The sequence below is a fragment of the Phoxinus phoxinus genome, assembly GCF_949152265.1.
Source record: "Phoxinus phoxinus genome assembly, chromosome: 23".
Lineage (NCBI taxonomy): Eukaryota > Metazoa > Chordata > Actinopteri > Cypriniformes > Leuciscidae > Phoxinus > Phoxinus phoxinus.
In genome coordinates this window covers 3,385,343-3,410,164 of record NC_136898.1, presented here as the reverse complement: position 1 = coordinate 3,410,164, position 24,822 = coordinate 3,385,343, and the positions used below count along the sequence as shown (strand labels likewise).

The window sequence follows — 24,822 nt, the reverse complement described above, 5'->3', positions numbered from 1 at the left end:
TTGTGTTGTAGATTGTGAGAAGAAGTGCTGGTGTCTGAGCTCTAATGGTCTTCAGGGAGTTGGCCAGAAAGAGCTGGTGTTTATAATCGAGTGTCTCCCAGAGGAAAACAGCCTGCCTAGAGACGTATTCAACCTGTATGTTAGTATATACCAGGATGCACAGAAAGGTACGTCACCCAGGACTCTTAAGGCATGACACTACTGGCAAAAAAACTGGTTTTTAATGCACTGGGCAGTTTTTATATTTTGGGCTATTTGGCTTTTCATAACGTGTTGTGTAGTGGATTTTTTAAATGTATATTTCAAATACAATACAAATCTTTAAATGCTGCAAGGAGTCAGAAAAATCAGTGCTTACATACACCAAACTTTTCAGTTGTATCTATATTCTGAATGTTTTTACTGAAGGGTTTGTTCATGCATCCTAAAGCATGGTGAAAATATTTTTTTATCTGGCTGTTGACAATATTTTTTAGATTTTTGGAGTGATAAACAGAGAGATTTCTTTTTAACTCTAATACATCAACACAATGAAACCTGACTTTTCCAAAACAAATAACTGAATATTGGATAATGTATGCATATTATTAGTGCATATTTAATTAGATAATGCCTCATTTTAATATTTAAGCATACCATATCAGATGTTTGCAATTCTTTATGAATCAACCAATTGGGTAAGTATGGTGATATCTATTAGTTACTTTTTTTTTTTTTTACCCTATTCACTTTGGTGTCCTTCCTTAAAGGGCCATAGTTTACTCTTTATAGCTTTTTATTTTTGCACCAAAACCAATATTCCACCCTCTTTCTGGCCTTTAGAGATTTTTTTACTTCTATACTGATAGCAAAATAGATTATACAGGATTTTTTTTTGATTAGCTTTACTGCATTTTGTTGCATGCTATTTCATCTGTTTAACCAAAACTCAAAACTTTCAGTATGTTAATGAGTGACATATGGTGGCTTACCTTATATGGTGTTGTTTCTTATTTTTCCCACCACAGGGAAGTTCGTTAAGCACCTTGGTAATCTGACATTCACTGATAGTTTCCTGGGCAGTAAAGACCACGGCGGCGTCCTGTTCTTCACTCCAACCTTTCAGCCTCTGGATGGTCTTGCTTTGCCGCAGGTCTCGTTCCTCTGTGGTCTTTTGATTCAGAAGCTGGAGGTGCCGTGGGCTAAAGTGTTTCCCCTCCGACTGCTGCTCGCTCTAGGGGCACAATACAACGGTGAGCCCTCATTAGAACATCCAGAGAAGAAAATGTTGTTTTTAAAGCATTATTGTTATCAGAATATATGATATTAGCTCATAGCTCATAGTCATGTGATCTGTTGTTTATTTTTACAGTGTATCCCTGCCCATTGGTGAGCGTGCGTTTCCGTGAATCAGTTTTTAAAGAGACAGGACACACCATCATGAATCTGCTCACAGTACGTGTTCACATTAAACCCTCACTTGTCTATCCTGGCTGTATTTTACTCATTCATATAAACTTGAATGAATAGTTCAGTCATGTACTGCTGTTTTGAAGTCTTGTTTTGTTTAATGTTTTAGAAATAAGTTTATAGTCACAAAGACTGCATTTATTTGATCAAAAATACAGTAAAAACAGTAATTAGTAACTATTTTCTATTTAAATTTTTTAATGAAAATTTCTCCTGTGATGCAAAGCTGAATTGTCAGCATCATTACATTCGTTTTCATTGTCACATGATCTTTAAGAAAAATATTCTAATCTGATTTGCTGTTAAAGAAACATTTCTTATTATTATCAAGTTGCAAACAGTTGCGCTGCTCCATATTTTTGAGAAAACCGTGTTTCTAGTTTCTCTGATGAAAGTTCAAAAGAACAGAACAGCATTTATTTGAAATATATGTAACATAAATGTCTTTACTGTCACTTTTGATTAATTTAATGTTTCCTTGCTGAATAAAAGTGTTATTTTTTTTTTTTAAACTGACCCTGTATAAACTGTAGTGCATGTATTTGAAAAGAATGTATTTTTATGTTTATAGCTGTTTATATGGCTTAATGGTGTGCAGCTGAGGTAAACATAATAGTTATTTAATTCCGGATTATTTGGTTTTAGCCTTATACTCAATATCTAAATTTTAGGTTTATTGTGGTTTTAATTAAAATTTTCTAATTTGTGAATGATTTTTCCCTGAAAGATTTTAAAGGATATCAAAGATGGTAGTTTGAAGCTATTTTTCCACCCAAGTAAAACCCGAGTCGAGGGTTCAGCTCAGGACAGTTAATGAAGGAGATTAGAGAGCGCTCAAGACTGAGGCCTCTCAAAGTGTACTTCAGCTCTGAGCCACTCTTGATTTCTGAGAATATAAGAGCTTCTTTGGTCTCCATTCTAACTATAGTGCTTTCAAGTATGCTCGCGGCCACTTTCCTGGACACAGGCATGGAAAAATGTGCAAATTAAGTTGATCAAAATTGGCTTATTTCTGGTGATTCTTCTTTGCATCCATTTGAGCCTGAAGGAAGGTAAATGTAAGCCGGGTGCACACTGTAGGATTTATAATAGTAATTTACGATTGATGCTTGTCAGACTGTACGAACGTGGACCTTAAGACATTTAAATGAACCAAAAACAGGATGTGATGTCACAAGATACGACCCTAAAAAGGGCCGAATGCTCAAGCATGCCTGGTTCCTTACATCTCAGGAGCTCAGTTGCACATTACAGTTCGGTACAGGCGTCAGAACCGCTTTTCCTTTGAGCAGATCTTTGTTTTTGTGCAACAGAGGAATTCATGCTGCTGTTTTGATTCCTTTATTCATTTTATAAGGTCTTTATGAGTTCTCTGCTGGGAAAAATAACATTATATGTGCGCACATACAGCGAGTGCATTTAGCCCACACACAGCATTGTTTTGGATGTTAGGTAAGTTCTGTTGCAAAATATACGTCATGAAATCTGTTTTTTGTTTTGTATCTTTAGGCTCTGTTTGAAAAATGACAGTGTGAATGCTAACCAGGACTTAATGTATCATTTTCTTTTTGTGGTACGGACCAAAAGAACCAAGAGAACCCGAACTACAAGTGTGAACACACCCTTAAACGTGTTGTCAAATGTTAACTATAGGCCTTGTATCCCCAAACACTTTGTACCCTCCTTCATTCTTGTGTTTTGCTGATTTTAACACAGGATCTGAGGAACTACCAATACAGTTTACCTGTGGTGGAAAGTCTGCGAGTACACATGGAGCTGGGAAACAGCTACATCGAGATTCCCAAGTCCAGGTTTAATGAGGTCAGAGTTGTATTTGAGTTGTGCAGCAGTCAGGCTGTTGTTATCATGTTGTTGTCATTGATTGTGTTGTTGTTTTCTGGCTGTTGCAGATGCTGAAGGTGGTGAACTCCTCCAATGAGCATGTGATCAGTTTCGGTGCGTGTTTCAGCACAGAGGCCGATTCCCACTTGGTTTGCATGCAGAACGAAGACGGAAGCTACCGGACTCAAGCCAATAGCATACCAGGAAAAACCAGGAGAGGTTTGTCAAGCTGCTAATCCTGGGCGATATAGCTACAAATATTTAATAACTTTGTGTTTTCTCTTAAATGGGCTAAAATGTTTGCTAACATAATGAATTGAATAATGCATTCTATATAAAAGCATTTTGGTAACACTTTTCAATAAGGTTTATTAGTTAACTTAATGAACAATACTACCTCAGCATTTATTAATCTTAATAAGTTAATATTAATTTCACCATTTACTAATATGTTATTAAAATCAAAGGTTGTATTTGTTAACATTAGTAAATGCACTGTGAATAACATGAATCATGAACGGTTGTATTTTTATGAACTAACATTAACAAAGATTAATAAAAATACTGTAACAAATGTTTTGCTCATTGTTAGTTCATGTTAGTAAATACATTAACTGATGTTATTGAACCTTATTGTAAACTGTTACCAGTATTTTTAATGCATTAATTATGTATTGTAATGCATATTATAATGTATTGTAACCATAGTTATAATAATTGTAATATCTATTCTAAAAGTTCTATTGGGAAAACACTCCTTAAGTTTGTTGTGTCATATTTGTTTTCTGATATCAGCAGATGACAAGTCTTTCTTTTGCAGTGACTGGAGCAAGTTTTGTGGTGTTTAATGGTGCTCTGAAAGCCTCATCAGGATTTATTGCCAAATCTAGCATTGTGGAGGGTAATGCTTTTATACAAGTCAGTTTTTTGAACACTACATTAGATTATTACTCTCAAACAGCAGAGCTGTATCATCACGCTCTCCCTTTTCATCTTTAGATGGGTTAATGGTGCAAATCCCTCCGGAGACAATGGAGGGTTTGCGACAGGCCCTCAGGGACCAGAGCGACTTCCAGATACCCTGTGGAAAGGCAGATTCAGAAGAGACACGAGAAAATGTGAATGTACGCTGGGTCGACTGGATCGCGCCTGTCAACACTGGGTACCAACGATTTATCATACATATTTACACTTAAAAATCTTAATTTTTCTAAACTTTTGAAAGAAGTCTCTTCTGCTCATCAAGCCTTAAGTTATTTCATTATTAATTCTAATATGTTGATTTGCTGCTCAATTATTATTATTATTATTATTGCTCTATTAACAATGGTTCTTCTTCTACTTCGTATACGGTAATTATTATTATGGAAGTTTTTTTTTTTTTTTTCAGGATTCTTTGATGAATGGATAATCCAAAAGAAGAGCATTTATATGAAATATAAATCTTTTGTAACGTTTTAACCCCCGGTTTCACAGACAAGGCTTAAATCTAGTCCAAGATTAAAATGCAAGTTTGAGCTGTTTTAACTGAAAACAACTTGCACTGGCATATCTTAAAATACATCAGTGCCATTGTTTTGTCTCAAGATGCACATCAGTAATGTTTTTTTCAAAGGCACATTTATTAAAGCAACTTAAATGCCCTAATTGATCTAAGGACGAATCCTGGCCTAATCTAAGCCCTGTCTGGCTTAGTTATTTTTTATAATATCACAATATTACTTAGTGACTGTTATTTTTAAACAATTTTAATATATCCTTGCTGAATAAAAGTATATTAGTGTTGAACAGTTTCCACAAAAATATTAAGCAGCAAAAAATGTTTTCAAAATTGATAATAATCAGAAATGTTCCTTAAGCAGTCAAAAGCAAAGGTTTTGACCAGTAGTGTATGTTCTTATCAGATGCTTTCTTATGGATGTGCAATATGCCAATACTGTACTGAATAATCACTTTACTGAGTGATAAAGCACTATTGATCGGTTTGGCTCCTGCTGCAAGTAACCTTGAAAATATACACTGCATTAATTGGGCACTGTTTAAAATTCATTCGTTCAGCTTCTTTCAGTGGTTAAGATGCTGTGTCAGGTCAAAAATAATTCCCCTAAGAAAGTATAACATGTTATGCGTGTTTGCATGTTTGCAGAGTCTCCAGTCCAGTGGATGGCAAGTCTCTGGAGGGAGTGTCCAGCGTCAAGATCCAGCAGGACTCTGAGTTTGAGATGGATGGCCGAAGCATCAGGTGTACTGAGGTGTGTACTGCATGATGCCCACACAATGAGTTCCTCGTTGTCATCTCTGGTTCATGTCCCGTCTCTCCCATCAGGTTTTCTATCTGCTGAAGTCTTCAGACGTTTCCCTATCTGCCATCCTCACATCATCAGCTCAGTTTCAGAGAGAGATTGCCACCGCCAGCTGTGCTGCCCTCTGCCCGCACCTCACTGTGCTCATGGCCAATGGATTCAACTCTCTCGCGCTCCGAGTCTCCACCGACTCGGACGTGGTAAATCATTTCCGGCACTAAATTACACAGGAGTGTTGATGAAATTACTCTGAAACTCATTTTGTAATGTATGATGGAAATTGCGCTTATAAACAGGATGTTTTGAACAAAAGAAAACCTTTAAATTGAAAGTTCATCCAAAAATTGTCTTATCAATTACTCACCCTCGTGTCGTTCCAATCTCATAGGACTTTCGTTTATCTTCTGAACACAAATGAAGATGTTTTTTAATGACATTTCTGTCCCTCCCTTGAAACTCTATCCACCCAAAATAGTAGGGCTGGGAGAAAAAATAGATTCACCTAGCTATCGCAATTTTTATTTTAAACGATTTTAAAATCAATCTTTTTCTTACGGGGTCGATATTAATTCAAATGAAATAGCTTTATTTTTGTCCTTGCTTATAGACGAGGTTGACAGAAGTTAGCCACTTGTTTCAACAGAGGATGAAGTGTGAGTGTTATCTGAGTGTTGAGTGACGTAATATCCCTTTCAAGTGAACGCGTGGAAGAGACGTGAGACTGAATGCACTGAAAGCCCTCGTGCTACTTATATGCTGAGAGAGATATAAGACCGTAGAGATGCACGATTCATCTTTAAAGGACTGTGATCTCGATTCAAACACCTACGCGATCTTCCATTTCGTCTGTCTATTAAACCTTTGACAAAATCATATCACAACATTCAAATCTGCGCTGATCCAGAGAGTTGTCATGAAACCGCTTCACAAACAGTCTTTTCAACCTCATAGTATCATTATTTCTGTGATACAATAGTTCAAATTATCATGGAAGTACTAAGATAAAAGTTTAAAGTTCGGTTATAAACACTGATGTCTACAGTAGCGATAAAAATAGAGTAAATCAGCTTTTGAAAGAAACTTGGCATTTAAAATAACACATTTATCGATTACATTGTTTCGCCACTAGGTGGCGACAAGTGACTGTTAAAATTTGGATTTGTTATTGAATCATTTATTAAAGATAATGTAGTACTGTATGATGCTTCTGAAATAAAACTCAGAAAGATGTGATGAATTGTTTTTGTAAATATGACTCATAAGTGTATGATTTAACTTTTCCCCATGGTCTAGTGTTCGCAATATAGAATCGCAATTCTTTAAAGAAATCGCAATACATATTGTATCGGCACCCAAATATCGTGATCAGGAGATAGGTGTATCGTCCCAGCACTACAAAATACTAACGGTTCAAAAGAAATTGTGAGAGAAATCCTTCTTAAAGTCTTCTGAAGAGACTTGGTCGCTTTATATGTTTAACTGATTTAATTCAGGCTTCTATTCACATATAAACATTGATCAGCAGACAGAAGCTCAACCATACTTGCTTGACGTGCAAGAGCAAACCTTATTGGTTTTTGCAGAAGCTCAAACGCGCTGCATAACACGCGAGAACGAACCTCATTGGTTCTCACGCATCAAGTATGTTTGAGCTTCTGTGAACAAATTTGATTGCTGTGAACATTGTCGGCATATCAATGTTTGGATTAAACCGCTTGATTCAACATTTAACCCAGTTCATTGAAACCACCTGAAATAACCGGTTCAATTCAATTCAAATGTATTTGTAAAGCGCTTTTCACAATACATTTTGTTTCAAAGCAGCTTTACAGAAAATGCATTTCAGAAATGTACATAGAAAAATACAGTTAGTTAATCATGTATTAATTTAGGGCATAACATATCGCCAGGCAGATGGGAAAAAAATAGCGTAGCTGCTGTTCATAATATGAATCCATTTGATCTGATTTAACTGTAGTATAAAAGGTATGAGATGCATTATGTGAATGCTTGGCTAAAGAGATGCGTCTTTAATCTAGTTTTAAACTGGGAGAGCGAGTCTGAGCCTTGGACAATATCAGGAAGGCTATTCCAGAGTTTAGGAGCTAGATCCTAAACTGAAATGAATCTTGAGACTTGAGCATTTGATTCAGAGTTTTAATTCTGCGGGCCAGTATAAGGTGACATTTAAGATTTTTCACTGATGCTTTTTGTAAAAAATGGTTTGTTACTGGCATCACTCCTTCATTAGTAACTCTCAAGACACTGTAGTATGTAGATTAAATACATAAGTGCATTTGTAACCCACTGATTGTGTTTTTGTAGGTTGAGTACCAGGCTGGCTCTAGTGGCCTCCTCCTGCCTCAGAAGTATATGAACGATCTGGACGGGGCTCTGATTCCCGTCATCCACGGAGGAAGCTCCTGTGTCCCCCACCAGACCATGGACATGGAGTTTTTCTTCTACATCTCAATGAGCATTTGAACGCTGCTGACTTTCCAATCAAAGGCAGCCAGTGAAACCTTCACATTCGTAACCGATGAGTTGCAGATGCATAGAAACTCCTTACCCGATTTATGACAAGGTATGGAGAGTTTGATGCATTTTAAAGGAAATTAAAAAGCACTTCACTAAAGTGGAACTATATTAGCGATCCTTTAGAATAAAGCAGAGGTCTTGGATCAGCAACACAATAAAAACATGAGAACTGTGCTGTGCTTCTTCGGTTGTGTTTCCGGGGGTCTGTTCGGTGGATGCTGGTCGATGAATGTTGGTTTGAACTCAAAACTGAATTGTTTTTGTATGACTATGATGTCAGATATACAGAGAATTATAATCATTACTTGATTGCGCACACCGTGACCGAGCATGTGAAGTCCCGCGTTTCTCAAATTTAACGTCCGTTTTTCTGAGCTGGAATCTGCGGTGTTTTTTTCTCCATCCGTCATAATTTACTGTTACCATATGAAGTAGCTTCGTGTGGACGTAAGAATCCATATGAAGATTTTATGTACTGATTATTGTACTTTCTAAGTACTACGTCTTATGATTAGTCGATGTTCCTCGATCTGTAAAATACACAGAGGTTAAAATACTCCTCAGTTTGAATATTTAAAACGTATAGATGAAATCATCTGCTAATTCAATTAAGCTTTTATTAAGCTCAAATACTATTTTTGGAACAGTTCATGTGTTGATTAAAGGTGATATTTTTGATAGGGCGTTAAAATTACAAAGCATAACTCATTCTGCAATTATAACCCAAAAAAAACGCAGTTGAGTGTATAACTCGATGTCATGCTTATAAAAAAAATTGTTGGTTGTTTCGTTTCAAACCACATATATTTACCAAAAATACAGTTCCAGTGTAAAGGAAAAAGACTGTAAAATCATTCTATTAAACAATTTGCTTTAACATTTATATCATTATTTTCACACTACTGTATTGATTTAAAGAAAAGGTCTTTTATTGAAACCTTTAAATGGCTTTATTGGCTTTAATAATTAATTTTACTGGACAAGCTGAATAACAGCCCCAACTATTAACACTACAAATGTGTTGTTGGTGTGACCAACCAGGAAATTAAAAAATCGGGCTTTTAAAGTTGGCTTGTAAAACGCATCTGAACACTTTCCATGATATTTAAACTTTGGTCGGCCAACCATTATGCCAGTTAATGAAGATGCCAAATTTCCTCACCAGTGCTTAATTTGTGATCTGTTTGTGCGGATCCAGTATCTCTCGTCGGAAGAGGCGTTTATGTTAAACTAAATATTGGGTGTAGTTACAGAAAGGGAAAGATTAGCAATACAAATGCTAACAGTGAAGAAACTACCATGTTCTTTCTATCTCTCCCGGCCATAAATGTGCTATTTACATTAACACAATATCAATAGAGAATGTGAACACATCCCCAGTATTTGATACTCTTTATTTAGTTCTGCTGCTCTCCATTGAGCTTGTACTCTGTATGTTGTAAGGATGTCAAAAAGTTGAAAGTTAATTTGTCAGTCTGGTCTGAATCTAATTACAGCGCTCGCTAATGTCAAGATGATTAAAACGGCCAATAAAATCAAAGAATCTGAGCATGACATCTAGCATGATGATGATTCTTAAGTTTTAACACAGAAAGAGCGCGAGGTAAGATGCAAGCAGTGAATTATTAAATGTTTATTAAATTAATAACTGGCATATCTTACGATAGAAATGTTAAAAGACTGGCAATTAACTACTCTTTAGTCAAATGTTGCCTTTTTGATTGGAAAATATATTATTTATGATTTGTGTATCTAATAAATGAATGCGAGTTGCCTAAAATTAGCCTAAATAGGGATTTGATTACATGGCATGTTATTTTTATTATTCCGGCAACTTATGATTTACAAATTAAGCACTGGTTCTCACTATACTACAGATGATAAAGTATCTGTTACTTTTAATGAGTTTGACAGATTGAAGAATCTCATTTCCTTCTAAATTATTCTGGATGATGTTTCTGAATTAAAGCAGCCATTTTATAAATGCAATAACCTTTAACCTCTGTTCACCAGGACTTTGGTCCTGCAGTTTTATGATGTATCTTAAACCTGCAAAACAAAGCCCCCCCACCCCCCCTTATGAATTAAGATTATGTTCATGCCAAGTTTCTGAAATCATTCATTTTTAAAAGCTGCATCTGAACAAAAATCTAAATTTATTAATTTGCAAAATGCACTTTTACTGTGATTGGCGAAATGAAATACAAGACGAGTGATTGTTCCTTATTTTTTATTTCATTTTTATTACTAGTGATAAAACACAACATAAACAGTGATGAATCAGTTTATTTGATATATTGACTTGTATATTTAAATAATCTGAAGGCTTCTATAATTCTGTCACAAACCAAATACAAATATTCTTAAGATACAGATGATTGTTACGGAAGGATTGAGATTAAATGTCTGAAATGAGTCAAGCATTTTAGACATCTCAGATCTTCTCACTTATATTCGTGCTTTGTGGAATACTTTGGGAGTTAAATTATTTTCTCACTGTTACTGATTAATTAAATCATCACAATTAAAGTATTTTTTATGCTTTACAAAAAGCTATGTACCAGTTTGCATTATGTATATCTATTTATTCATGAAAACCAGATTTATTTGATTTAATTATCTGGTATGGGACCTAAGGATGTTCTTCAAAACAACATTCATTTCTAATATGTATCTCATGTAGAATAAAATTTTGATAAATACGCAAATTCATTGTCTCAGGCTCATTTATGACATGTATTTCTAACAACCTTTTGTTTTGTCGTTTAGATAAATTGAGATTTTCCAAATGGACGAGTGATTTTCTGCACATTTACTGCTCACAATATACAATTCTGTTGCAATTGATTGTGTTTTTTTTAAAGACATTGTGAGCATCAAACAATACACAAGCAAAAGTATGTTCTATACACAATGACTCAAATGTATTATGAATGAATTTGTATGTTGACAAGCTAGTTTTCTATGCCATTAATGCCTCAACCACCAGTTGCTTTCTTTATTTCAAACCTACATTTCATTTGTATCCTGTTTTCTTAATTGAAGCACTAGCCACATTCTTAACCATTCATTTCTATTAAATTGTCTTTAACTGTAGGGAGCGGTCACATTAGTGAAATTTCATGGGCAACAAAAAGGTCCATTGTCAATAGCATAGAGATATATGAAGCACAGCTCACAGTATTCACTTTCAAACCAAGCAGCTTTCTGTTGGTCAGCACGGCCGATTTGTGTTAACAACTTAAATACGAGCAAAATCTGAGATTCGATTCAATCGTTTAGATTCCTATTGTAATGACTAGATTTTGCTGAGCAACGGTACATGTGACTGCACCTCAAGGATACATGGTTGAAATTGTTCATTTTAGCTAAAGGCTGGTTCACACGGCAGGATAATTAGGCCGATTTTAGCCCTGATTCAACCCTTCCGACAATCTTAAGGATGTTCCGATTATCGTAAAATAATCTTATCAGATATTCCTCAGATATCGTCTGCTCGGAAGGACGTCGGGACCGCTCCGATCTCAAATCGGGGATATCCAACATGTTGGATTTTTTTGGCCCGATTTCTCCTCGTTTGTGGTGTCCCCCGGGGACAAACGAGGACGCAGCCTGTGGACTGTGTCGTGTAGCCAATCAGAAAGTGAGGTGACGAGGCGGCGAGGAAGCACCGGGAAACAAAATCAAAACAGCCGGGGTTTTTTTCGGTTAAAAACAAACTACAAACTATCGCCACTGCATCCTCTTCGTCCGCCATGATTGTTTACTCTGAAGTCACGTTTGATCTCGAGGGATTTTGCGAGATTTCCCGTCTGACCTGGGAATGCTCGGGAGTCAAATCGGTTTGTGTGTGATGTTTATTTTGAACTGTTAGACCTGTGATTTTTTTTATCGCCGTGTGTGGGGTCTCTCAGGTTTGAAAAATCGGCCGACAATTTTTAAATCGTCCCGTGTGAACCAGGCTTTAGACGCAAGATTATTGATGATATTTGTTCAGTTTCAGCAACAAGCAATGAATTCTTGTCAGTGCAAATTGGCGCCTTATTGTCAAACTGTTTAGTAATAGTTGCAACCATTCAGTGTCCAAAAATCTCAGTGAAGTCACCAACCCGCTTGAGCTGCTCAGTTTGCATGGAGTGTCTTCTTATCAGCATCCTCCTAGTCTTGAGATCCTTAGGAAAACCTGCAGGAGCCGAGGGTATGCAAGGCTTCGTCCCGGCTGCTACGCCACAAACTGCTTTGTTGCTGGAGCCAATGCTGCTTGAATTTACGCTTCCAGTGATGTTTGGGATTAGAGCATGCTGGTTTAGAGGAGGGAGGAAACCAGCTCGAGGATGGGAAATGGGATCCAAAAGCGCCCCAGAGCCCCGACGCTCGTAGCTAATTGGATTCCTCCTGTGCAGGTGCGTCAACGAAGTGGTCTCAAGAGACTCCCTGGAGCCTACCAAAGTAGGAGAACGTGAGTTAGCAAGCTTTCTCTTCTCCAGATGTCCTTTACGGTCTTCTGGGGAGTTGGCAAGCCTCACTGATAGTTGAGAATCCGAGCTATAGTGGTCCATTCCTAGTTGCCTTCTCTGGATGATGTTGCGGAGACTGGATACAGCCAAATTTGGCAGGGATTTACCTGGATCCTTATCAGGCGGTGAAGCTTCCACGCTGCTTTTGCAATGGAGATTGGGATGGGATAACGAGTGCAAGGACGATAAGCTATCAAAGGACATGTTTCGGCACAGTCCTTCCGGTCTTAGACCTTCACAATTGCTTCGGCTTAGAGTTTGACTCAAACAGTTGGCTTCTTTCAAATCAACACTGGAATGACGTGATAGCGGTGTATTACCGAAAGCCAATCTCTTCATTTTGAAAGTCGACTCCTCTTCGAGTGTGATGTCCGGGAGTTCCTCCGTAGCCGAGTTGGTTTTGGCGTACTGTTGTTGGGCCAGAAGAGACTGCGGGATTTTCAGCCAAGGCTCGGAGTGTAATCTTTGGAGATTGTGGAGTTTGCTCACTCGACTGTGCACCAGGGGAGCCTGGTGGGATGGAGAATTTGGCTGCGAATTCGTCATGGTTTGTAAGTCCTGGAAGGAAAACATATGCTCTGTAGGACTAGAAGAAAGAGTCCCACGTGGAGATGTACTGAGGAGAATATCAGAAGGAGAAGCACAGGGAACGATGGTGGAGTTTCGATTGTCCCATTGTTCCACCATTGCAAGTGGAGGAATGGATAGGAACTGTTTTGCCATTTGCCTTCCACATGCAAGTTTATCAGGGGTGATGATGATAACTTCTTTTCCTCTGGCTTTGCATGCATCTATCAACATTTTAAGAGTTTCTTCATCGCTGGCATTGATGGCGTATATCAGAGCCGAAGAACCAGTGTGGTCCTCAAGACATGGGTCCGCTCCGCTACCCAAGAGCAGCGCCACCACCTCAGAACCAGCTTGCTCCAAGCAAGCGTGCATTAAAGCGGTCTTCCCACTTTTATCCTGGATGTTCGGGTCAGCTCCACTTTCAAGCAGGTACCCCACCATTTTAACCTTCGAAACACTTAGGTGGTCCGTGTGTCTGCTCCTGCAGGCGATCGTCAGGGGTGTTTCGCCACACTCATTGCTCTCGTTTATGTAAGCGCCGCCTTCCAGGAGTAGCCGTGTGAGACGGAGACGACTTAAGTAGACAGCCTTAAGCAAGGAGTTGCTGTCAACCACTTGTGGACTTTCCATCTTCACCTCGTTCACTGTGACTCACTCCTGCGGATCACGGGTGCTGCCATGACAAACCTGTGAAGAGGGGAACAGGATTAGCCAGGGAAAGCATTAAGCATATAACAAGAAGAATATGAACAATCAAATTTTTCAAAATGGAACTGTTTATTGAAGCTTTAGATAAAATATTAAACAATCCCAAAAAAATTTAGTATCATATATCATTTTAAGACATTTTACATTTGGCAGACACTTTCATCCAAAGTGACTTACATTGCATTTCAAGGTACATATTTTAAATGTTGCTTTCCCTGGGAATCGAACCCATGACCTTGGCGTTGCGAGCGCTAACACGCTACTGTTTGAGCAACAGGAAAGCTATTTAGACTCATATAGTACTGAATGACAGTGAGAATATGAAGGAAAAAACACCAGTTTTATTCAGAGGTCCAAACTCTGAAAACTGAATAATAATCTAAATGCAGTTGCTGACATTAATATGGCCAGAGTAAGATGAAATTCTGATATCTTGTGATGTAAATCAATGAGATCTTTTTAACAGTATATAAGTCATATCGTCACTGTATCTCCCAATAATGTCTGATGATATTTAAATGCTCTTAAAACATATAATGCACTTCAACACAATGATCAACAAATAAACCTTCCTCAAAAGTCTGATGGATAATATTTAATACTCACATTTCTAGAAAATGACGTATGGGTAATCAAACCTTAGTTGCTTCAGATCAGTAAATGTTCATTTTGAAATATTACTAATAATATATAAGTCATTCTTATGTTTAATTAATTAAAAATCTGTAAATTTTTCACAGCAAAAAAGCCATTAGCTGAAGGTGGACATTTGTACAAATAGTTAAAAAAAAAAGAAGTATAAACTATCAATCAGACAACAGAAGGCATGTAGTGTGCAAGTATTTCAGTAACATTTTGGCCATATTGATAATTTAGAGGCCTTAGAAATTTGCATATCAAATATCTGTAACACTTTCCATTTGAAAAGCTCGGCAAATTACACACATTACATGTACTAAATGAGTAGCTTTGAGTTATATTGTGGTCTGCTCATTATTAGGTGCTTGATTTGGTTGCACAGAAATGCTGCAAAATAATAAAATGGAGCCAAATGCACTTTCCACTTTGCTACATGTTTTTTTAATCCAGCCTTGCTCGGCAACAAGCTCTCTTTCTGTAGAATTACAGCTCCAGTACTTTTTTTTTTTTTTGAAACACTAAATTCAATAAACCGAAGCAGAGACCTTGGCTTTATTGTTTGCCATTACCGCCAGACAACATTCTTTACGGTGCCTGTCCTTTTCAGCATGAGCGCAGAGCTCAGCCTCCCTCACGCTTTCTTCAGCAACTGCAATCTTTCTAAAGGCCATTGTGTTTGCTGTCCTTGCTGTTACTTTCTCAGAGCCTGCAGAACATCATCCCTCTGATTGGGGTTTATCAAGTGTCCTTTCATACCCTTAAAGTCAATTAGAGAGACAGTTAGTGGTGCTTATGTAAAGAGAGTATACTATAGATACTGTATTCTATACGCTTCATCCTACATCTTAGGAGTGCATTATAAAGAAGTCTCCTTGCAATTAGTGTTGCTTAAACCATTTATAATTTGTTTGCTTTTGCAAACTATTCTCAGAATCTGGCCTTGTTGAAAACAATCACTTCCAGATATTAGTACAGCTTCAATGCTTTTTATATACATTTTTCAGTCAACAAGATATCAAAATCGAAATGTATTAAGGCACAGTTATTGTTTTATGATTTATCAGTGCACGTTATTTCAAAGATAATTTCTATGTTTACATTTTTCCCCCCCAAAATGCAACACGAAATCAAAATCATTCCTGGTGTTGGTGTGTAAAAGTAATTTGTGTGTGTGATTAATATAGATGACCTTTGAAATAAATGTCTATATTCTTATAATCTTCCACCAAAATGCAATGTTTTGCTTTGCCTCTCAAACGACTGTAATGTAAAGTCTGGATGTAAAGTCGTCTCAAATCTCACATATAAGTGAATGCTGACTATAATCACATTCGCATGATGTTAAAATCAAAGCAACTCTGTCAGTGGAACCAAGTACCATTGTGCATTTCCTCTATGTGAAAACAAGGTTTCAACAAGTTGCCATGAGCAGCTTGAACGCTGTTACCATGGAGGAAATGACGATTGCTTTTGCGTAGCGGTGATTGTACCATGTCAGCGATGTTCTGCTCAGCTCTCCTGGGGGGAGCAGGTAGAGAAGATCCACTTGTGAGTTGCACATAGATAGAGTAAAGTGGCCTTTGAAAATCCTGTCCAGTTGTTCTGCATTTCAGTGTTTATTAAAAGAGCAAACAAATAAAAAATTGTCATTTTTGTCATTACGCTTCAAGCCTTTGTAATGTACATGGAAAGATGGTATACGAAACTGCATATTCAGTATGCACTTGAGATTTTGAAGAGGTTGCAAAGTGTTTCTATTATAATCAAGGCACTGAATGTTCTCACTGCTTCAACTTAACCAGTGAAAATAGATCTAACCATTAAGCAAACCTTATTCAGTGGCATCAACTTTGTGGGACGAACATGTTCTCTTGTGTCGGTTTGCGTATGGTATAAATGAAAGGTGTATTTATCAGAAGCTGCTCGTTTCATTAATTGATGTCAAATACTACTTGATTGCAAATACTTAATGCAAAGGTGTATGGATAAAGAAGATAAAAAAAAAATTCTCTTACCGTATAATCACAGCGATCCGGATAGAGGCTGAAGATAGTTATGTCACCGCTGCCTGTCTGTCTGTAGTGTAAATGCGTTTGAGTGCGCTTGTATTGCAGGCATGACGTTGATCAGATCTAAGCGACAATGAGAGGTGTTCACATTATTCACATGCTGAGAGGAGAAACAGGGAGGGAGAGAGAGAGAAAGAGAGAGAAAGAGAGAGAGAGAGAGAGAGAGAGAGAGAGAGAGAGAGAGAGAGAGAGAGAGAGAGAGAGAGAGAGAGAGAGAGAGAGAAAAGCAGGACAACATCAAGATTTAAAATAACCTTGATTCTCAAGAACTTCACATACACATTTGGACCCTTTCAGGATTGAGAGAAGGGATTTAGAAACGATTTAAGAGAGCAATTTTGGAAGATTTTGAGGGGCAACAGAGGCAATATTCTTTCTAAGGAGGGCCTACCACAAGAGTGAATTTCTTCTGTCTGTCTGTCTATCTATCCATCTGTCAATCGTTCTATCTATCTGTCAATCATTCTATCTATCCATTTATCTATCTATCTGTCAATCGTTCCACCCATCCATCCATCTATCCGTCAATTGTTCTATTTATCCATCCATCCATCTGTCAATCGTTCTATCCATCCATCCATCTATCGTTCTATCCATCCATCCCTCCATCTATCTGTCAATCGTTCCACCCATCCATCCATCTATCGTTCTATCCATCCATCCCTCCATCTATCTGTCAATCGTTCCACCCATCCATCCATCTATCGTTCTATCCATCCATTCCTCCATCTATCTGTTAATCGTTCCACCCATCCATCCATCTATCCGTCAATTGTTCTATTTATCCATCCATCCATCCATCTGTCAATCGTTCTATCCATCCATCCATCCATCTATCTGTCAATCGTTCCACCCATCCATCCATCTATCTGTCAATCGTTCCACCCATCCATCCATCTATCTGTCAATCGTTCTATCCATCCATCCCTCCATCTATCTGTCAATCGTTCTATCCATCCATCCCTCCATCTATCTGTCAATCGTTCTATCCATCCATCTATCTGTCAATCGTTCTATCCATCCATCCCTCCATCTATCTGTCAATCGTTCTATCCATCCATCTATCTGTCAATCGTTCTATCCATCCCTCCATCTATCTGTCAATCATTCTATCCCTCCATCTATCTGTCAATCGTTCTATCCATCCATCCATCATTATCCATTGGATGGCTTTTCTTTTCTTTTTAAATTCTCATTCTTAATGGTTATTCTAATGAATTCAGTAATTTTGTATTACAGTAATAGACAGCTGTTAGTACAATGTTTTCTATTTTATTTTATATAAAATATATTAAAGGCAGTAAATTAAACCTGATGTATAAATATTACCATAATGAGACTTTGAAGGAAAAATGTGCTCTATTGTTATAAAAAAAAATCACATTTCTGATATAATAATACAAATGTGCTTAATTTTATTAATGTAAAATATAGGCTGATAAGTTATTTTTAATTTTGGGATGAATGTTACCCAACCGGTTTCATGAGATTAACCCTTGTGCATCTGCATTCAGTTATGAGTATAAAAGTGATGCTGTTATTATTAGTTTTTTGATTGTTTTAAGTATTTCTTCACTGTAGAGACCCTGAGTTTCTGTAAGAGACACTTTACCATTCTATTAGCCACACATAAAATGCTTTGCACAGGAAGCAACTCCTGAAGAAAAAAACCCACCTTGTTAGAGGACAGCTGTATTTCCTGTCTTTTTTCCATCATACCTTAGATATAATGGTGTTTATACATATGTACTCGGTCTGAAATTGTAGCTACTTTACATTTGTGAAAAGAACTGTCATCAGGTTGATTGGAAGGTGAGATGGCGTAGATTCAGTCCACTTAAGCAATGCGATCTCCATGACAACCAGTGAAATAAAGAACCGCTGCGTACGTCTTGTGCACTCACAGGTCTGACTAAACCTGACTAAACTCTCTGTGAACTTCCTCACCGACTGAGTGGATTTCATTGGTCGCCGTGATTTTGACATGTTCCTGGATTAACATTGTGAAGGGAATTTTTAAGTAAACGAGGTGTCCATTGTCAGGTATTAATGGACGACGGCGCGGAGGACGGTTGCCTCCGCCGAAGTCCATTAATACCTGACAATGGACACCTCGAAGGGTATTAACCCGCTTATACCATGTTCACTTGCCAAATAACACATTTTTAAAACATTAGTTTATATTTTAATTAGTTTTACAATCGAAATCGAACGGTTTTAGAACTCCTTTACTAGGTGTCCTACATCAGTTTTTAATCGACACCCTGCAGCCAATCAGAATCGAGTATTCACTCAGACCATGGTATAATTAATCAGAACTAACATTTATTTTTCTTGCAGGTGTATGTTTTGTAAAAATACTTTATCCAAAGGTAATGTGGATGGAGCATTGAGGCTAGACACAAAGACAAGTTTAAAACAAGTCTTTCAACTCGGCAGCCATCTTTAAAACAGCTCTCGGGCATGCAAGTGTAGCTCTTATCTCTTTAAATGGGGAAACATCAAATTGTCCAAAACTGTTCCAACAAGCTTACAATTAAATTTCATAATTTAAATCACATACGCAATCTGACAACAACTGTCTCATAATTTTTCTTTCTAAACGCTTGAATTATGACAAAACACTGCATTTTTTCAGGCTTTTCCAAGCTAATGCAGTCCTTAGCGCGCGTCTCAGGAACCGGAGCTTCTAACGGCGGTGATCCACTTGTCCGTGCAACACTTCTGTCGCGCTGCACTCCACTATATTCCTATGGGTGACGTCAAGCGACTTTGACGCGCTCGCAAAGCATTCCGGGAAGGCGGCGCTTCATTTGAAAAAATGCCGCGCGTCAAAAAGCTGGCCGATGCCCATCTTTATGCAAATGAATTCCGTTGAACGCGAGGCGTCTATCCAATAGAAGCACGCACATGGAGACGGAGGGAAGTCTCTCGCGGGTCCTTTGTTTTTGACTGGCCGCTGGCTCAAAACCACGCCCATAGCGGTAAACTAGAAGAACGCCCATCAACGTTCACATGTGGGGAGGCGTTGCGACACCACACGACATTCGTGTCGGACAAGTGGATCAGTACCGTAACGGCATCTGTGTAGTGACGCACTGACTTTACTCATCGGTGATTGGCTCTTTTCTTTAGAAGGCGGGATTTATTTATATATAAGTTGCACTTTCTCCTATTCATAAGTAACAGGGGCTCGTGCTATTTTGAGGAAACTGAAATAGACTCTAACCTGGTCTAAAGTCAATGGTGCAATATTTTTTTTGTTATTTATGCGCCTATAGGTGGGTCCACAACGCACGTACACTTAGTCCTGTAGATTATCTGCTCGCGCGCTTAACCTCGCACAAGCAGATCGGTTTCCTCCTTTCCTTCCTACACTGTCATGTAAATAGCAAATCCGCCATGGTGTGAGCACAACTGGCTTTTAAAGGGAATGGGAGACGAGACTCTGATTGGTTTATTGCACGTTACGTCCAAACACACCCATTACTCATTAAGAGAATACGGACAACACTTTTAGACCATGTGCCGGGTGCGCCAACCATTTCCCCCATCGTTAAACTAGCAAAAGTGGATTCGGACACGACTAAGTGCACTTGCGCTGTGCGCTTTAGACCATGCACTTAGATAGTTAGATTAGCATTTACCATCGTTAAAATAGGGCCCAAGTGATCAAGGGCTTAGTGCGTCTCATTTAAACCTTTTGCACAAGTTCCACCAGTAGTGGGCACTCGTGCAACGTGAGCAATGACGCACATCCGAGTGAAGTTTGCGAGTGATGGGCATCAAATTTTGGATTTGAACGCAGCCTAGGGGTTTTGTGTAGAAGCACCTAACCCTTGTCGCAAGCCTAAAACAAAGAAACTATCCTTCAAATCTAAATCTGATAGGTTGATTGAAATGTTGTTCCAGGGTACTACTTGGAACCGCATTGGATTACACAGCTAATTACTTCAGGAACAAATTCAAGCAGTTTATCCCCATGCAATAATCAAGAAATGCAAAAAAAGAGACTTAATAATTTATTTATTTAGTGTGATTGACTTTATCTGTGTGTGTGTGTGTGTGTGTGTGTGTGTGTGTGTGTGTGTGTGTGTGTGTGTGTGTGTGTGTGTGTGTGTGTGTGTGGCTTGGTTTATTATGCATTGTGGGAACCGAATGTCCCCACAAGGATAGTAAAACCTGAGATTCACCTCCATTGTGGGGACCAGCCAGCGGTCCCCATGAGGGGAAATGGTTAATAAACATACTAAATTATATATTTTTGAAAATGTAAAAATGCAGAATGTCTCCTGTGATGGGTAGGTTTAGGGATAGGGGCAGTGTAAGGGGATAGAATATACAGTTTGTACAGTATAAAAACCATTACGCCTATGGAATGTCCCCACAAGGATAGAAATGAAAAACTGTGTGTGTGTGTGAGTGTGTACTGGCTGTGTTCGGAATAGTATACTATAGTGTTTTTTATTGTATTATTAGTTACACACATGGAACTGTAACATTGTACATGTGTCTGCTGTTAGTAGAAACCATGAACCTGCTTCACAGCGGACAGTCTAATTGTTTAGCCATCGTCATAGCAACTACTCAAGAACATCAGGTGCAACTTTTTTTTTTCTTCCAGTAAACTGAGTGACATTTAGTGATGCTTTTTCTCTATTAACAGTCGGCAATGTCTGCTCACATTGATTTTTTTTTTTTTTCAGATGTACAAAATTATACATGTGCAATCCATTACACAATATACTACGGTATGCAGTTGCTAGGGTGTTCTGAGGGTTTAGGACATTGCTTTGCTGTTGATAGTGTGATTGATAATATGTTAGGTGGTTGATAGGGTGTCAATAGTCTCTATGATTTTCAGATATGCATGAGCAATAGTACAGTGATGCTTGGTTTATCAAGCACCACTAAAGTGACCTATTGATTCAGACATGCCACAAGAGGGCACTATATGAGCAATTTTAACACATTTGTTTGTATGATAATGCCTTACTTTTTAAAGATTTTAATTTTATTCTTGGGAAGAACCCAGTTGCTGACAGAGTCTGTGTTTGGTAATACAAAGCAATATTTACAGTAACACTAAAAGTAGCAGAGCAAAATTAATTTTTCGTGTTCATTTAATGTTTTGCACTTGAAGTTTCAGTTTAGTGGTGCAAATAAAATGGATGTTTGTTCCCAGTATGTGAACATCTGGCCTGAAAATGCCCTTTTCAAAATCCATAAATCTTTGATCTTGATTCTTCATGCCATTTGCATTTGTTTAGAAACAGGACATCTACAGACAGATTGCCGCACTCTCCCTGTTTTTGAGATTTATGAATATGCTGCTATATTTGGGATTGACAGACAAACCACTAATCCCCCATAATCCCGCAGGGTTGCCCTTGCCAAAGCATTCCCTGACCCAAAGGCTATTTATTGAGTTTATGCTCTTTGTTATTTATACATATACCCAAATATATATATATATATATATATATATATATATATATATATATATACATATATATATACATATATATAAATAATACCCAAAACAGAACACATGCATAGGCTCTGCTTGATTTATGTTCACTCTTAAAAATTAAGGGTCTTTATGGTCGGCATTGATGGTTCCATGAAGAACCTTTAATGGAAACTTTCCATTCCACAAAATGTTCTTTAGATTGTTAAAATGTTCTTAACTAAATATATATATATTTTAAGAACTGAAAGGTTTTTTACCTAGGACATTTTGGTAGCTTTATTTTGTTATAGTGTTGTTATTTGTTCTTGTATTCAACCTCTTTCAGACAGTTTTCACATGTCTAACATGTGTAAATATATATAGCCTATATATATATATATATATTTTTTTTTTTTTACAACATGTATATTTATGTTCTTGTTCCAATTGATGTTTACACAATTTTTGGATTAATGGAACGCAATTTACCTCATATTATCAACAAGCAACCAACAGGCCTTTATTATTTATATAATAATTTACATTAACGTGTTATTTATTAAAATCATGTCACATAGTTTTTATGAAATTGCATTTTTTTTATTCAAAATTACTTGTTAGATGACGTATTCAAATATCACAAACTCACTTAAATTTTGTTCAGATATTACACTCTCACTTTATGTTTAAGAGTGAGTTTGTAAGATTTGTTAGTATTGTCGATTATTTTCTCATCCAAATGCTTTCCCTTGCCTCTTCAATGTAATGTTGGCTTACACTAAATATGTCAAATCATGAGTATGAGGCGTTTCATTCTCGCTCCGTGTCCTAGTTCTGCCTTTGGCCTCTGGATGAAGCGCAATTTATCCCTGTTTTGCAGATCATGAGGCTTTTTGCGGCTTGTTGAGATGTTTAGGATGGATTTTCACTTTGTGACCATCACACACACCCATATGTTTGAAGATTAAGAGTTGAGGATATGCAATAATAGCAGCAAATATTAATGGTGCACTTTCAGCATGTTCCCAAGTAAGCCTCAAAGCATGCTGGGTAAGATCTTAATGTGGTTTCCCGCTCTGTTATGGGCCCTGCAGAGGTTGTGTTCAGGTGGGCGTCTGGTATCGCGGGCTCTTCCTCCGTGAGACACAAGTTCATAGCTTTGTAGGAGTGAAGTCAGCTATACAGCCAGGAGGAGGAGATGAAATTAGAACCGGTGTGAGTTTGCCCTTTTTTTCACGAGCACAAGCTTTCACGAAATATGAGTTTCTGGGCACAGACTTCTTATGAAACATTGGCTCTATTCCAAAACTCAGTTAGGTAATTTTTAAGGCATCAAATTGATCCTTTACAGAGAAGACAATCCCAGAATGCATCACTAGCTCGGTCAATTATTTATGCACAGCAACCAAATAATCATATTATTTATATGTAGGTCTATGTGTATATATTTAGTGCTCTGATCATAACAAGAGGTGATGTGTCAAATTTTGTACATTCGCCACCAGGGGGCGTAATTCACAATATTCGTACAGTGGTGGATCCAACTTTAAATTTAAAGTCCCCCTGTAGTCAATAATTGTATCCCTTAATACTAATCTTTGATCACCAAAAGGTTATATTTAACCATTTTTTCCTTGAATTTTTTTAAATTCATGACTTATAGCTTGAATGTAACTCTACACCCTTGCCTCATTTAGTATACGCGGTTCTATGAATATGCAAATGAGCCCCGCCTCCACTCACTCACTCACTCAGCTCAGAGATCCACTCGTTGACGATCACACGTTGATCTGATTGGATACAAGGTAGTTTGTGACGTCAGAAACACCAGCGATTTCAAACTGTGTTTTTGAGACTGTCTTTGGTTCACTGCCGTTTTAAGCAGAAAATACTCAGCAATGCTATTGACTTATGAATTTACACATGGTTTGTCTTAAAGCATATTAAAAACACGACAGACATATAAACAACATTAAGCTTGATATTCACCGCAGGAAAATGTATCTTGTTACAATCATTTCACATTAGGCCTACATAGTGGATGAAGCTTAAAAACTTAGAGCTATTGTAATAAAGTTTTAGGGGATTGAGGGGGATTGAGATCACCTGAATAAACCTGTATGAGCTTTTTATGATTTATAATCTTATTTTTTATGAAAAGTTGGATCAGTTTGAAAAGTCAGAACAACCCGAGTCAGAACAGTGTGAAGGTCTGAGCCGAGTTTGCTGGTTAGGTTGAAAGCTCAGGAGGAGATCTGTTTACATGTTGGCTCAGAAGTAGTAGTTTAAATAGTAGATCAGTACTTTTTCAAGCAAACATAACTAATACAATTAGAGAACACACTAATTTGTATAAATAAAAAACTGCAGTATTTAAATATTTTGATGCAAATGTGGGCAGCGAATCAAATACATTTTAAACCCCCGAACGCTATTGAGGGAGATTATAGGAAAACTTGTTTTTTGTTATTATCTTAGAGGAAAGCGTGTATTGTTTACCTCAGCTGACTTAACACATAACACAATAGCGGTGTAGTAGCACACCTCATTTTAAAGAAAAAAAAGCTCTTTGGAAAAAATACACTATTTTTCTTTCATGCTTCTGAACAAAGAGTTACATTCGTTCTAGCATCTGCAGTGTTTCCGATAAAAGCGTGAGAAAGATACCAGAGTGAGTCTCGTGACAGTGAGGTAAATAGAGACTGAGAGGGTAAATAGTTCTGTCTCTTTAAGTT

At 37.5% G+C, this 24,822-nt stretch overlaps 2 protein-coding genes across 6 annotated transcripts in view; one reads left to right on the top strand and one right to left on the bottom strand.

The window, feature by feature from the left end:
• Window positions 1-10,842, top strand: part of zfyve16 (zinc finger, FYVE domain containing 16) — a 28,371-nt gene extending 17,529 nt beyond the window's left edge. For 2 of the 5 annotated variants that reach the window (XM_079600114.1, XM_079600112.1), the window contains 10 exons: window positions 12-167; window positions 1,008-1,232; window positions 1,352-1,434; window positions 3,166-3,270; window positions 3,360-3,510; window positions 4,112-4,192; window positions 4,291-4,453; window positions 5,438-5,543; window positions 5,618-5,794; window positions 7,920-10,838. In XM_079600114.1, the coding sequence (XP_079456240.1) occupies window positions 12-167; window positions 1,008-1,232; window positions 1,352-1,434; window positions 3,166-3,270; window positions 3,360-3,510; window positions 4,112-4,192; window positions 4,291-4,453; window positions 5,438-5,543; window positions 5,618-5,794; window positions 7,920-8,078 (1,406 nt within the window). In that variant the 3' untranslated portion in view covers window positions 8,079-10,838. Of the gene's footprint in view, window positions 1-11; window positions 168-1,007; window positions 1,233-1,351; window positions 1,435-3,165; window positions 3,271-3,359; window positions 3,511-4,111; window positions 4,210-4,290; window positions 4,454-5,437; window positions 5,544-5,617; window positions 5,795-7,919 lie in introns of those variants that run through there. The other 3 variants (XR_013796178.1, XM_079600113.1, XM_079600115.1) reach the window with 3 other exon arrangements.
• Window positions 10,843-12,085: 1,243 nt separating this feature from the next.
• On the bottom strand, window positions 12,086-18,396 carry ankrd34ba (ankyrin repeat domain 34Ba). The gene is made up of 3 exons (XM_079599156.1): window positions 18,311-18,396; window positions 16,582-16,698; window positions 12,086-13,906 (listed from the first exon to the last, which is right to left on the bottom strand). Exon 3 carries the CDS (start codon window positions 13,847-13,849, stop codon window positions 12,209-12,211), a length of 1,641 nt encoding a protein of 546 aa, XP_079455282.1. The 5' UTR covers window positions 13,850-13,906; window positions 16,582-16,698; window positions 18,311-18,396; the 3' UTR covers window positions 12,086-12,208.
• Between the last annotated feature and the right edge of the window lie 6,426 nt (window positions 18,397-24,822).